Genomic DNA, 16,015 nt, shown 5'->3' on the forward strand with positions numbered 1-16,015 from the left:
TTTGTTGGTAAGGAGCTCTCTAACTGTAAAGTATTGGGTATATTTGCAATTCGTAATTCCTGCTAGGATTTAATAACCCTTGTATTTTCTTTCTTCTTTGTATATTAATTTGTTTTATTTTTTATCTCTTGTCAGCAAAGAGACAACCTAATATTGAATCAGTTTTTAAATAATATGAGCTCTGTGTACAATGAGTTCCATGAACATGAAGTAGCCTTTCTGTTTAGGTTTGCAACATGAGTCTGGATAGTGGTTCTCTCTTGATCAGGATATAAGGAAAGAACCTACTTAAAAAAAGGTAGGGGCTAATCATTTTAGGACTGTGGTATAACCAGTATTATTTTGAATTTACTTCTTGAAAGCAATGTAAATATTGGAGTAGTAGCAACATTTGCTTGCTATTATCAGCTCTTCTTGGAAAATGAGGTATTGCTTTTAGGGGTCACTTGCAAAGGTGGAATGTATTTTTATATAGATTCTCTCATACTAACAGACTTAATGTTACTAAGGAGTTCATCCAAATGGGAAAGAGAACCAATTACAGTTGTAGGTTGAATGTTCAAGCAGTTGGAAACAGTCTCAGATTCACTCTAGCTTGTCAAAATTCAACAATATAGAACTTAAGTGGTAGAAAAGATGTCCAAGGAACTGCACAGTAATAATTTTATTGAACTGAAGGCCAGCAAATTTAATTGAATACTTTAATTAGATATTTTTAGTGTTATCAACTTCAACTTCTTGAAATCAAACATTTCCTTTTTAAGAACTTTTTAAATTCCTTTTTAATGTGTAGCATGTATGCTACCACATCTTTTTATTATCCCTGTTTTATGCACATCACCTATATACATGTTACTTGCATATTGTACTACTTACCTATATATGACTCTTACATAACTTTACTAACTGAGCAGGTCTGCTTAGGTAATTAAAGGGAAATTGTGCCTTAGGATGGAGAGGCATATATAATCATATACATGGATAAATATTTACAAAGGTGAATGTTCTTGATTTCAGGCAGAAAAGGGTCATTTTTCTTTAGAATAAAAGAAGGTGGCATGTTTATACATAGTGGTTTGAAATTAATGACAGTTTGTGTTAGCTAGAGTTCTCCAGTGTATTTGCTGCTTTAATGCACACTAAACAATTGCTTGTCTACCTTGTCAATTCAGTTAGGTCTAGCTAGTGTGGAGATACGCTACTCCTGTAAACTGAGAAAAATATTAATGTTAATGCTGAGTAGGTACCCTACAAGATATCCTTGCATATAATCAGATCTTTAAAGAATATATTGCAAATATTGTTAGGGAGTTATTTTTTAAATTAAAAATGACATATCTGATGGTTCATTTCATATTGCCACAATTTTGCTAACAGATCAGTGAAATAGGCTTTGCGATTCCTAAAATGAAGAGTCTGAGGTAATAACTCAACCACTTTCTGCATCTAGTTCTTAAACTCTAATATAATATACACATCAAACGTCAGTTTCCCATCTTGCTGTAAAGACTCTCAAGCTAGGACAATGATTTCAAATCATCTAGATTTGTCCTTGAATATATGTTGGCATATATATAGTGGAAATATAGCTTGTTGCAAGTGTTAAAATATATATTTCTGCTTAAGATAGAGGAAAGTTCATCTTCAGGACAAAGTCCATCACTTATTGGACCTGAAATTAGGAGACTCAATTACTTATTCTAATCACTTAGCATGTTTTTGCCTAGCCTTTAGAGGAGCATATATAATAAAACAATAGTGTGGATTATATTTCTGTAGGACCTCTTTGTGAAAAATCCAATCTTCATTACTTGAACAATGTATTCAATGTACTAAACTTTGCAAAGAGTCCAAGGTTACCAGGCTGGGAATTTCTATGGGAATTCAAGCACAATTTTCCATACTTAGTATATCTAAAATGTTCTTAGTTTCAGCACCTCAAAACTAACTTGTTTAGCTGTAAATAAAGCTCAAAACTTCATACCCAAGAGGTAGATTGTAAGATGGTCTCAACCTCAGTTATTTCAATATTTAATGGTGGTTAAATGTATTTTCAGAATAGAATTTATAAAAGGAAGGATTTCTGAAAAGGCCATTCTGATTTACGTTTTGGATGTAGTAGTAGCAACTGGTATCAAGATAGTAAAAGAAAGATTTACTTTTAACAAACACATGCACAAATGGTTAATAGGTTTAACTCATTAATACTGGCAAAAGTAAATGCTGGTCCCTTCTTAATTAATGCTCCATACATAAAAATTCATTACTATTCATGTTGTGTCCAGTTTACCACATTATCTTCTGTATCTTTGCTGTCCAAAGGTTAGAGTTTCTTTGCTAAATTTCTTTACTCTGTGTCCAAGGAGGGTTTCTTTTCCTGCAGAAAATTGCCTAATATATATAGTTCAGAAAGGACCTTCACTGGAGCAAGATAGGAAGTGTTAATCTTATTTTTTCCAGTTCTAAATTAGTCAGAAGGAAATACAAGTTGTACAGAAGAACACACTGCCAGGTTTTGAGTGAGTTGCAGAAAAGTCAGAGTGGACTCGTGAACTACTGCTGACAGTAGTGGTTTGTTAAAACAGTGGTTTTGAATTGAAATAATAATGACACACCACTTCCAGAGTAACAGAAAAGATATGAATCTTGTTTTGACAAATCTCTACAAACTTGTATTCAGATTGCTAAATTATGGATTATATATATGAGTGAAATGATAGGTGAGTTGTCTTCATAAAAATGGAATAAAATAATCTTAAGGACAGAATTATTTAGGCATATAAAATTGATGAGTTGAACATTAGTCTGGTATTATTATGAAAATATTTTTCCCAGAAAGTCTGTACAGGAAGTCCAAGGTTAAAAATGTTGATCTTAAAGACAATTCCTTCTTTGAGTCAAACCTCTGAAGCTGCATAATGCTTTCATGAATGTCATGAAATAGTGCATGCGTTTTTAATAGAGTATATAGTCTGTTTTCAATGGTTCATGGAAGCATTGTGTGGCTTCAGAGATTCATCGGTTCAAGGAAGGAGAATGCTATCCACCATTTTGAGTCAGATTACTTTGCCTTTAGAATGGTAAAAGATTGGATCCCAGTGGTTGAATTGGGGCTCTCCTTGCTGGAAGCCTCTCCCCTCTAACTCAGTTTTAAGTATGAAACTTAAAATTGTAAACAACTTAGTTGCTGTACTGAGCATCCCTGATGTGCAAAAATACAACTACAATAACCTGTTTCAACTTAAATAACAAATTTTGGCTTAAAGATGGAGCTAGGGAACAGAACTTGTTCTTAACCTTGGGGGACTGTCTGTAGAACCTACCCAGATCTTTAAACACTGTATCTGAAAAAACCTTTATTTCCTACGAATTAAATTTTAATCACAAGGGACCAAGGGAAGTGATCTAGAACCATTTGTTGTTAACTGAAGCAACCCTAATCAAATCTATCATTATATTTTAAATATTGTATGCTACCTTTCTAGGGAAAAGCCATCAGTGGAATCTCTAAACATAAGAATCTCATGGCTAACAAAAGGAGCTATAATCAAAGACTCCAGTTTAGTTCTAACATTGGCTGTGTAGAATTATAAAATGACTCAAAAAATAACTTTCTTTGTAAATAATGAACATAAATAATGAATAATGGCTGGTGAACATATCTCCCAAGACAAATGAAACTTAATTCTGGACTTCTTCTTATACAAGTTTACAAAAAACTAGAAGCTTTAGCATTTGGTGGATAAGTTAAAATGCTTGACTTTTCCATTATCAGCCATCTTAGATGTATAGTATAGGAATCTAGTGTACATCTAATGTAGAATGAAGAGTGAAATCAGAATCAATTTTACATTTATATAAGGGAAAAAATTCCAAGGAACTACTAGCAATTTCAGCTTTTTTTCTGCATTCAAATAGTTAATCGTCATTAGGAATTCCAACAAAGAAAAGGGCAGAAATAGTCCTATGTCGTACATGATAATTTCTTTACTTGCTTTCTGCTTTTTATTTATTAGTGTTAATTTATTTAGTAGTGTTTTGCTTCAGAAGCAAAACTAATCATTTTAACGATAAATTTCCATTTGCCCAGTAACTTTCAAAGATATCAAATCTTTGATTCTCCTTGCTTTTAGTCTGACATTCCTTTTAATTCTGATTGCTAATGATAAGATTGGTGATGTCACCCGCTGCTGAATTGTCTTTGAGTGACGTGCTAATTTCCTGTGTTTCCACACTTTTAGAATCGGGATGATTAATAGCACAAACCACAGAGACTATTTTCATCCGGTATTAACAGAGAAGGGTGGATAATTCAGTGCCCAACCAACTTCAGAAAGGCTTTGCTTCCATAAGTCAACGTGTTCTGCTTCCCTGGATAATACAGAGATATCATAACCCAAGAAGCTGGGTAACTTATGGTGAAAAATCAAGGCAGTGCAAGCTTTTGGGTTGTATGAAGGATATGACATCACATTTGATGCCAAATAAATTTCATATAGAATAAATTGGATGAACTATTGAAAGATCTATCAGTAGTCCTTGACTTATGACCAGTTGCATAATGACCGTTCAAAGTTACAACATTCAAAAATTATGACTTCTTGAAGTTATGACTACACACCACTACCTGACGACCCTCCCCCATGGTCACGTGATTGCATTTTTAAAATATATTTTTTATTTTATAACATAAGAATTCCATTTTTAGTTAAACTGTTGTCTGAGCACAAATATTTTTAGGAAATAAAGTGTTTACAACAATATTCATTACATTGGTATTAGTTCAATAATAATAACAAACCTCCCTTGTATCATTAGTCCTTTTCTTATATCTACATGTTTCTAACTTCTGTTTTTATTGGCTAGCCATTGATAAAATAAGTCTTATGTCAAAAAGTATTCAGTTTCTTCCTTTTCCTTAATTGTAAGTGTTAGTCTATCCATTTCTGCACATTCTAATATTTTTTTAATCACATTTTCATCTGTAGGGATCTCTTCACTTTTCCATTGTTGTGCAAATACAATTCTAGCTGCAGTTAATACATGTAAATTCAAATATGTATTCCCCTTGTTATACTTATCCGGTAAAATGCCCAACAAAAATATTTCTGATTTTAAATCTATGTTGCTTTATCATTTTTTCCAACTATGTGTGTATTTTTATCCAATATTTTTTTTTGCTTTTGGGGATGTCCACCACATATGATAATACGAACCAGGTATCTGATGACATTTCCAACATTTAGTGGACATGTCCTTAAACATCTTTGCCAACCTTGTGGGTGAAAAATGCCATCTATAAAACATTTTATAAAGATTTTCTTTATATGCAGTTGACATCGTTAATTTATAATTCCTAATCCTTATTCCTGTGATTTTGCATTTTGAGTGCTTAGCAAGCAACCTGCAATTAATGAGCTGTTGTGGCGCAGTGGTTAGAGTGCAGTACTTCAGGCTACTTCTGCTGACTGCTGGCTGCAGTTCGGCAGTTCAATTCTCACTTGTTCAAGGTTGACTCAGCCTTCCATCCTTCTGAGGTGAGTAAAATGAGGACTCAAGATTGTTGGGGGCAATAGGCTGACTATAAACCGCTTAGAGAGAGCTGTAAGCACTGTGAAGCGGTATATAAGTCTTATTGCTATTGCTATGACCGATTATAGTGTGGTCATGTGATTGCTTGTTGTGAAAGTTTTTTACTATTTTCTAGCAAAACAATATGCATTGGATAAGCTGTATTCAGATTTATGACCATGTTTAATGACTGCAGATTCACTTATAAATATGGTTATACAATTGAATCTGGTCCTGTGTCTTATGACAACAATGACTTATCACCAAAATTCTGGGCTCAATTATAAGTTGAGGACTACCTATAAAACATATTGTGAAAATAAATGAGCGCTGAATTATAAAATAAATATTTGAAGAAAGATTGAAATGTGAGAAAAGGAATGGATAAAAGAGATGATTAATGGAATCCTGAAAAACAAATATGAGAAGTTCAAAGAAAAGTCAGTCTATGAAATATTGCATAGATGTACTGGAACCAAGGTTAGAAAAGTATGGTGAGGTATAGCGAATCATGTCAGTGTCAAATAAATCTAGTCAGATTTCTTCTTCTTTCCTGTTTTTTCTTTGCCTTACTGCTTATTTTTTCCCCTACATAAATAAGGTTGCTTATCCCAAAAGGGATGAATATACCTATGTCATTATTAATTCAGTTATTTGTCCAGCCAATATGTTTATACATGGGTGTTTGAAATATTAATCTTTATACTGAGTTTTCATTTCAGCCTGTACCTTGCCTCTAACTGGAATGTAGCTGATAAATTCTTGTTATTCTGGCTTGTAGTCAGTATGTAATGGCTTTGCACAGTTAGTAACAACGTTTCTAATCAGATCACCTCTAAAAGTGCCTGATTAAATTACCTAGAAGGCATTTTGATGCCTGTTGCAGCAGATATAGCAAAGTCTCAAGGCAAAATATGCTAGTCCTCTGTTTCTGCTGAATAAGAAAATGGACTTTGACTTTGCTATAAGGATGACTGTTAAAAAAAAAAAGACTTCCTAAAATAATTTCTAGGAAAGATTTCAGAACAGAAACCATTCTGGCAGTTTCTTCTATTTCTTTGAGATATTTCTGGTAAAGAAATACCGCCATAATACTTTTAATTAAAGTATTTTAATTTAATTAATACCAAATAAGTTATTTTACAATATTTTTGTGGAATGATATAATTTACCTTTAATATCTAACCTGTAACACTGTCAAATGGAAGCAAATTGGATGAACTCCTGTGTGCTATAATTTTTTTTTTCTAACATTTAAGTAATGATTCTATACAGTAGGTTCATACTGTGACCATAAGTGAACTGCTAGATAAGTCAGACAAGTCTAGGAATATTTTGGAAAATTTAAGTGATTGCAGCATAACGTGTCCGCCAGTTTGTGTTAGAATAGACTAGACTATGCTATCAGCATAGCTTGTCTAAGAAGTATGGTGCCGACACCTTCATTTTTCAGCTGTTTTATAGTTAAATGTAGGTCTTAAAAAAGATTTAGCTGTATTTAAAGTTACTGGATGACATCTAATAGTTTACCTGACCCTAAGACTATGGAACTCTTTCAAAAGTTCTTTTTCACATCATGCTGAAGTGCATACAAACCAGCTGTCTCCAAAAGTTAAACTAATTGGACTTTTTTCCAGGTTTGTATGGATGCTTAGAAAGCTACACCTGACTGTCTTGGCATGTGCAGCCATACATTGCTGATTTGTTTTTTGTTCAGTAAATTCTACCCCTGCTTGCATTTGATGCGCATATAGTTTGGCCTCCTTCAATCTGATTCTCTTAATATGTTGAATGACAGCCCACTTAATTCTTGGTTGTCATGCCCAAGATTTATATTGGTTCTATGCATTAGACTAGCTTAGAAACCAGGAGACTGTGAACTCTAGTTTCATCTAAGACATGAAAGCCGGCTGGGTGACCTTGGGCCAGTCACTCTCAACCCAACCCACCTCACAGGATGGTTGTAGTGTGGAAAATAGGAGGAGGAAAGAGTATTAGGTATGTTCACCACCTTGAGTTATTTATAAAGTAATAGATGGATTATAATGTAATAATATAATTATATAGAATGCACTGAGTTGACCAGAGTAAGCTAAGAATACCATTGATAATTACTGAATCCCATCAAAGATCAATCTAGTCCAGCAATGTGGCCAATCAGAAGCCTGTGTCAAGCACACAAAATGAATGTGAAAATTGGAATGCTTCTATCCATAATTTGTGTTTACTAAAAGGGCTTCCAAATAAAGTGCATTTATTTGTAGCCTGCAAAGAAAACTACTATAAAATTACATATTAGGGTTTTTTGTCAGTTGTAATTTCAGCAGTTTTTTGACAATGCTTGAATATTGTATTGGGTTTGATCTCCACTTTTAGATTAATCTCATAGTAACAGGCTTTCCACATTATGCTATGTATAATTTTAATAAATTATAACAGTGAGTTTATGCAACACCCTATACAAGAATAGAGCTTAATGCACTGTATGAATCAGGCCACAATTGCAAAAACAAAGCTACATGAGTAATTTCCTTTAAAAAACATTAGGAGTTTTGATTACATTAAAAACTAATACAAACTAAACTTGGAGAAAGAAGAAAAGAGAAAAATAAGTGCAAAAAAAGACAAAGAAAGGTATTATATAAAGTGATTTGAAATCTTCATCACAACAGAGATAAACAGACTTAATAACTTCTCACTCCCATAAGGTTAAACAGATATCTCTTCGTTCCATATGCCATCCTTTATCTATATCAAATCCATAAAACATCAAGTTTTCAATCCAGCAAAAAATCCATAAAGGATTGCAAGACCTAATAGTGTTATTTCAACCTTGATTAAATAAATCAACTCTTAACAATAAATAAACTCTTTTATTGTTAACAGTCTTAATCTTTAACTCAATCAAATATAGTCGTAGGATTTTATTTCAATTCTTTTTTATCTCATCACCCAGATTTCTTCAAGGCTTTCACAAGCCTCTTTTGTAAATTCACTAAGAAGGCATTTTCCAAGTCATTTCTTGATTCATCATTTGTATTTCCCCTTTCATTCTTAAAACTGCAGTCAGTTTCTTTTATATATCCAGTAAAACATCATTTTCAATATCATTCGTTTCGCCTGTCATTTGTAGTTCCACTTTTGGTACTTTCTCTGTCTTGTTAGATAATTTTTTCCCACATCTGTCATTCCTTCCTTAACTTCTTTTGGTTATAGTCCATAGAAGCAGACATCATTACTGACAGTTTTGATATTGTAGTTAATAGTTTCTGGCTCCATTTTTCAAATATTTATTTTTAATATTTCCAATGTTATAATGTTTTGTTGCATGAGTAATTTCCTAAAATCTTAAAAGGAAATGTCTTAGTATTATTTTCAGTTGTCTGATGATAATTGTACTTTTGTTTTGGCTTACAGTTTCCCCTTATATTATCTTACTGCTCCCAATGAAACTTTGGAATAAATTCTTAAATATTGGAGAACATACATCCAAACAGAATTTATCCACATTTCAAAATATGTACAGTATATTCTGCATTTTCAGACATCTTACACCATCTACCATTATATTGCAAGTAGAATCTTGTTATTAGAAAATCTGAATTTATAATTGTTGGTAGATTTTCATTTCTTGACTGCACATCTCTATCCAAAGCACCTAGATCACGGGTGTCAAACTCGCCGTGTCATGTTGCTGTCACATGATGTATCACAACGTTTTCCCCTTCATGGGAGGTGGGCGTGGCCTGCTTGTGATGCATCCGGCCTGTGGGCTGCCAGTTTGATATCCCTGATCTAGATGATATATGAAAGTTACTTATTGGCTGCATTCATGCATTGTGCTGAACTATGATTTGCAGAGCCAGGATCAGTCCTGCAGATAAGCAAAATAATAAACTTGTTCAGCCAGTTCCTAGTTCATTTTCCTCCTTTCTTTAGCTTTTTCCTGTCTTGTATTTCTGTGGGTTGCTTTGGTGGAGAACATATCTCAACCATAAGCCTTGAAGCCCATTTCTATTTTATTTCATATCTCAACTACAATCAATAACTGAACATTAAAACATGGTTTCAAGAATGAGATCATTGTCATAGAACAAGTTATGACTTCTTTGCTCCCTTTCACATATACAAAGGAAAATGAACAACCCTCAGAAATCTAAACACAATTTATACTGTAATCAGCATAGTGCTAAAACTTAATATGTTATAAACCTAATGGGAATTCAGCCATTGTGCTTCATAAACCATTGTTTATCATCTAATACAATAAATAAGCTTACCAAAACTATGCTGTTGCTTAGAATTAATAACAACTTGATTGAGCACATAATCAGAAGTAAGTAAATATAAAAAAGCAATACATAAATAAAATTATATATTATTGATATATAATTTTAATATATACAGGTATATATCCTTGACTTACAACAGTTTATTTAGCGACTATTTGGAGTTACAATAGTACAAAAGTTACTTATGGCCATTTTTCACACTTTCAACTTTTGTAGCATCCCCATGATCACATGTTCAAAATTCAGATGCTTGACAACTGACTTATATTTATGACTATTGCTGTGTCCTAAGGTCATGTGATCCTCTTTTGCAACCTTCTGACAAGCAAAATTAATGGGGAGGCCAGATTCACTTAACAACTGGGTTACTAATTTAACAACTGCAATGGTTCACTTAATAACTGGCAAGAAAGTTCGTAAAACGGGGCAAAACTCATTTAACAAATGTCTCACTTAACTGAAATTCTGGCTCCATTGTGGTTATAAGTTGAGGACTGCCTGTATACTTGTATACAGAGAAAATTTAAGCCATTGTTGAACAGGCCTTAATGGTTTGGTTTGAATAGTATGCTAAGTTATAGTGGGTGAATTTGTACAGCATACTGTGCCAGCATTTCTCAAAATGAACTGGGTCCAGTATTGCTTTGTAGAGCCAAAGACATACCTTTTTCCTGCCTCCTTGCTTCCAATCTGACAATAGAAAAAGAATTTACAAATAGCTTGAAATTTGATTGAAAAAAGATTGAAGAGATCAAAAAGGTAAAGAAAGCAGCAAGTAATAGATTAGTTTTCTTCTTACTAAACATTTCTTTAAATAATAGTTTCCTATACTTGTCATATTAGGAATTGCCTGGCCTTCGTAATTTTTAGTTTTCTCTTCAAGTGGACTCTAAAGAGCAGAAAGCAGAGAAGTTCTGTTCTAAATACATCTTGCATCATATGTACCGTATTTTTCGTATAAGACGCACCGGAGTATAAGACGCACCTACCTTTTACTTTTATTTTCGTTTTCAGCATAGCTTGATTAGTACAAGGGGAAAAAAAATCTGCTCCAGCAATTTACCTCTTTGCAGCAAGCAGCAGAGCCCTGTGCAAAACAGCTGAGAGCAAATCAGCTGAGAGTCGGGAGGCGGATCCAATCAATTTGTGCTAATTAGACTGTGCTGAAAGGAGCTGTTTTTTCTTGCTGTTAGCTTGCAAAGAGGTAACTGCTGCGAGGCAGAGGCCAAAAGATGGGGGTGGTTGGCAGGGCTACATTCGGTGTATAAGATGTACCTAAATTTTCACCCCCTTTTAGGGGGGAGAAAGGTGTGTCTTATACTCCGAAAAATACAGTAAATCATACCATAGAGTTCCCTTCAGTGTAGACATATTAAGATGCTAGTTGACTTACTGGGGGTCAGAAGTTCATTCCTGTTTTTTTTCTAAGCGTTCATTATGATTTGGTTTCTTTTTCTGTTTGTGAATACAGAACAATAATAGAATTTAAAATAGAAAGAATTGGGCAAGTAGCAAGTTCAGTTAATTTAATATGTGGTTATTTATGCCAAAAATAACAGTTTGTTCTGGGAAAAATGTATGTCTTAGTGGTGTCAGATGAATGCAGTGGGAAACTGGAGCTTCTTGATGGATTTTGAGGACTTTACAGTTGTGATCTAATTTATTCTCAGATAATTCTCAAAAATGCTGTAATAATGAGGTCCCTAGGAATTTGCAAAGCTCAGTTTCTGTATATGTCATTAATTTTATTCCAATGCAAACATTAATCTTTAAATCAGATTGGGTATGGAGAAAAATTCGCCTGAAAAAAAAAATGATGAAAAGTGATCTTTCTACATTAATGAAGTTTGCACAGACAGTTTGCCTATAAATCTTGGCCAGTTTTCTAATGACACCGAGATGTTAAGCGCTGTTCTAATGTAATATTTGTCCGAGTTCAATGATGTAGTCCTTTAGGTCTTTCTCTGGTCATCACATGATGTGACAGACATTCCATGCCAAGAGCTGCTTGCTACACCTTAAGGAATGCAAACAAGCAAGAGATCTGCATGAGTTGCTGACTCATTGATCACAGAGATTCAACACACACATGGTGGTGCTTTCTTTCTAGTTTTTACTATGGAAGGCTGATATTTTTAAAGGTTTGGTTTCTGCCGTGGCCCATTTGAAAAATAATTTGTTTCTTAAAGATTGGGCACTGGGACTTCAGAATTTCGATTCCTATGTGTGGTGCTTAGGTAAAATACTAGCAAGAATCTAATCTGCTTTTTTGCTGAGTTAATTTTAATTGGCTCGGATGGTCTGGTCTGCTTATGGGCTAAACATTGTTACACATAAAACAAGGGAGAAAGAATAATATATCTGTGCTTGCAAGTTCTTTTATTTATTTTTATTTATTTTGGAAAATGTATACAGCTGTATTTGGTCATGGTGATTCTAGGCAGCTTGCAGTTGCTTTTTTCATTTCATACATGGAAAAGCTAATCTGGTTATCTCAATGTCACTTAAGTTACATTGAAGTAATTTTGTTACTCAGTTCTCCCAACTCATCCTTAATATATTTGCACTAGAGCCAAATTCAAACCTTTCTGGTCCCCTTCACAGATTAAAACATTAATTAAGCTATTTCTTATTTCAGAAGTCAGCTACTTGGTACTGGAAGAAATTGTCATCCTGTTCGAAGCAGGTGGGGCAAAAGATTCCTGCGTGTCAAACTCTGGTCAGCGGTGGTAGTTCTTTGCATTGGCTGGAGCACCCGTTGCTCTTGGAGTCTAGGCCATGACCAGCAGAGGAGCTGCCAGGCCGAATGGGCAGTCGCAAGCCAGCAAGATCTGCCAATTCAAGCTAGTACTGTTGGGTGAATCAGCGGTAGGCAAGTCCAGCCTGGTGCTGCGTTTTGTCAAGGGGCAGTTCCATGAATACCAGGAGAGCACCATTGGAGGTAAGGAGGCTTCTGCATGCAGTCTTTCTTCTTCCAAGGAGGAACATATATAGCTAAAATGTTAGATCACACCTGGGCATATTATGATGTGGGCGACACGCGGTCCATGAGGGATTCTAGTTCAGTCTGTGGCAGCGGGGTGGGGGGGAATGGGGCTTCAGGGTGGCGGTGAGGGGGCAGCAACAGGGTGGGATGACGAGTGGCAATGCCCCTCCACAACAGTTTATCAGTTTCCCATGTGGGCCCTTGGAAAATTAATTGTCGACCCCTGGTTTAAATACTCCCTAGATTAGAGATGGCTAACCTTTTTGCAATCGCGTGCCAGGAAGGGAGGGGTGGAGGATCGCACGCATGCGTGCCCACACCCATAATTATATGGGCCCTGCGCGTGTCACACACACACACACACCGTTCCTGGCATACAATGGCCTGGTAGGCCCGTTTTTCTCTCTCACCTGGCTCCAGAGCCTCTCTAGGAGTCCGGAGGCCAAAATTGGCCCGTTTGCCAACTTCCGGTGGGACTGGAAGTTGGCAAATGGGCCATTGTTGGCCTCCGGAGGACCTCCGGTGAGGTGGGGAAGGCCGCTTTTGCCCTCCCCAGATTCCTAGAGAGACACTGGAGGCTGGGGAGAACAAAAAACGGGCCTTCCGGTTCTACCGGAAGTTGGCAAATGGGCTGTTTCTGGCCTCTGGAGGGCCTCTGGGGTGGGCTGTTTTCACCTTCCTCAGACTCCTAGAAAGGCTCTGGAGCCAGGTGAGAGAGAACAATGGGCCTTCCCCACCATCACCCAAGGCCCTCCGGAGGCAGGAAACAACCTGTTTCCCTACTTCTGGTGGGCCCAGAAGGCCCGAAAATCAGCAGAGCTGAACTCGCGTGCCCACTGATATGGGACACACATGCCATAGGTTCACCATCACGGCCCTAGATGCTGCCCTTGCTATATTAATTCATAGCCTCCCTTAGGACATCAAGATTTATTTTTATGCTTCCTAATTCATCCCAAAGTATTCTGTTTCTCATTGTCAAGAATTTCAGTGGGATAGTGATGAGATACAATCTAATACACTAATTATTTCAATTTTTTTCATTTTATTAAATTTACAGACATTTCTAAAATTCTGTTTTCACCTTGTCATTACGGGGTACTGAGTAGATTAATGAGAAAAAATGAATTTCAGCAACAGTAGGATCAGGCTGCAGCATAACAAAATTGACAAAAGTGAAGGGGGTCTGAATACTTTCTGAATGCACTATATGTTTCAGTGTATTGTTTTTTTCCATCTTTTCCAATGCTACATTTTACTTTGAAAAAAAATATACTTGTAATATTGATTTCCTAAATTACAATCAACATTGAAAAAATACATACATTTTCTTTTTTCTTTATTTCCAATGTTATGTGATGGCTCCATTTGTGCTCATAAGTTTACATACCCTGGCAGAATTTATGATTTCCTGGCCATTTTTCAGAGCATATGAACGATAACACGAAAATCTTTCTTTTACTCATGGTTAGTGTTTGGCTGAAGCCATTTATTATCAATCAACTGTGTTTATTCTTTTTCAATCATAATGACAACAGAAACTACCCAAATGACCCTGATCAAAAGTTTACATACCTTGTATCCTTCATCCAGTGCTGCACTGACGTTTCTGGATTCTGAGTCATGGGGAAAGCAAAAGAATTGGCAAAGGATCTGCGGGAAAAGGTAGTTGAACTGTATAAAACAGGAAAGGGACATAAAAAGATATCCAAGGAATTGAGAATGCCGATCAAACTCTAATCAAGAAGTGGAAAATGAGGGGTTCTGTTGAAACCAAACCACGGTCAGATAGACCAACTAAACTTTCAACCACCACTGCCAGGAAAATTTTTCGGGATGCAAAGAAAAACCCACAAATAACTTCAGGTGAAATACGGGACTCTTTGAAAACATGTGGTGTGGCTGTTGCAAGATGCACAATAAGGAAGCACTTGAAGAAAGATGGGCTGCATGGTTGAGTCGCCAGAAGAAAGCCATTGCTACGCAAATGTAAGTATCCAGCTTACAATATGCCAAACAGCACAGAGACAAGCCTCAAACCTTCTGGCACAAAGTCATTTGGAGTGATGAGACCAAAATTGAGCTTTTCAGCCACAACCATAAACGCTACATTTGGAGAGGAGTCAATACCATTCCTACTGTGAAACACGGAGGTGGATCGCTAATGTTTTGGGGATGTGTGAGTTACAAAGGCACAGGAAATTTGGTGACTGCAGTATGTTATCAAAAGATACTGGAGGACAATTTGCATTCATCAGCCCAGAAGCTGTGCATGGGACGTACTTGGACATTCCAACATGGCAATGATCCTAAACACAAGGCCAAGTTGACCTGTCATTGGCTACAGCAGAATAAAGTGAAGGTTCTGGAGTGACCATCTCAGTCTCCTGACCTCAATATCATAGAGCCACTCTGGGGAGATCTCAAACATGCAAGACAGCCCAAGAATTTATAGGACCTGGAAGCTTTTTGCCAGGAAGAATGGGCAGCTTTACCATCTGAGAAGATAAAAAGCCACATCCACACATACCACAAAAGACTTCAAGCTGTCATTGATGTTAAAGGGGGCAATACACCGTATTAAGAACTGGGATATGTAAACTTGTGATCAGGATCATTTGGGTAGTTTCTGTTGTCATTATGATTGAAAAAGAGTAAACACAGTTGATTTATAATAAATAGCTTCAGCCAAACACTAACCATGAGTGAAAGAAAAGTTTTCGTGTTATCATTCATATTCTCTGAAAAATGGCCAGGAAATCATAAATTCTGCCAAGGTATGTAAACTTATGAGCACAACTGTATATAACAGAATATCAAAATTTTCATTATATTATACTTTCTGAATGCATTCCAAATAAACAAATAACAATAAGCCATTATATCATTGAGTCCAGTTTAACAACACCCATTTTAAAATGTGTGCTATATAACTCTAACATTTTAGTTTGTCTATAAAAAACTATATATAGAGTGATAAGCTATTCACTGCTTTTTAAAATTATATTTTAAAATAATGAACTTGTAAAAATAACTCAGTAACTTTCCCATAATTGCTTTGATAAGGGTGCTTAGCAAAGCAATTAAAAACTTTCTTTTTATCTTTTTGAGCACTGAGTCATCAAAAGCCTTCATAAGCATTGTTTATGTATGAACTTATTAATTT

The 16,015-nt window shown here is 35.6% G+C and overlaps 1 protein-coding gene across 5 annotated transcripts in view; it reads left to right on the forward strand.

The window, feature by feature from the left end:
• Positions 1-16,015, forward strand: part of RAB5B (RAB5B, member RAS oncogene family) — a 32,808-nt gene that overhangs the window by 2,916 nt on the left and 13,877 nt on the right. For 4 of the 5 annotated variants that reach the window (XM_034412595.3, XM_087888773.1, XM_087888774.1 and 1 more), the window contains exon 2: positions 12,502-12,804. In XM_034412595.3, the coding sequence (XP_034268486.1) occupies positions 12,642-12,804 (163 nt within the window). In that variant the 5' untranslated portion in view covers positions 12,502-12,641. Of the gene's footprint in view, positions 1-3,735; positions 5,538-12,501; positions 12,805-16,015 lie in introns of those variants that run through there. The other variant, XM_087888775.1, reaches the window with a different exon arrangement.

The sequence above is a fragment of the Pantherophis guttatus genome, chromosome 2, assembly GCF_059756535.1.
Source record: "Pantherophis guttatus breed Tessera chromosome 2, ASM5975653v1, whole genome shotgun sequence".
Taxonomy (NCBI): Eukaryota; Metazoa; Chordata; class Lepidosauria; order Squamata; family Colubridae; genus Pantherophis; species Pantherophis guttatus.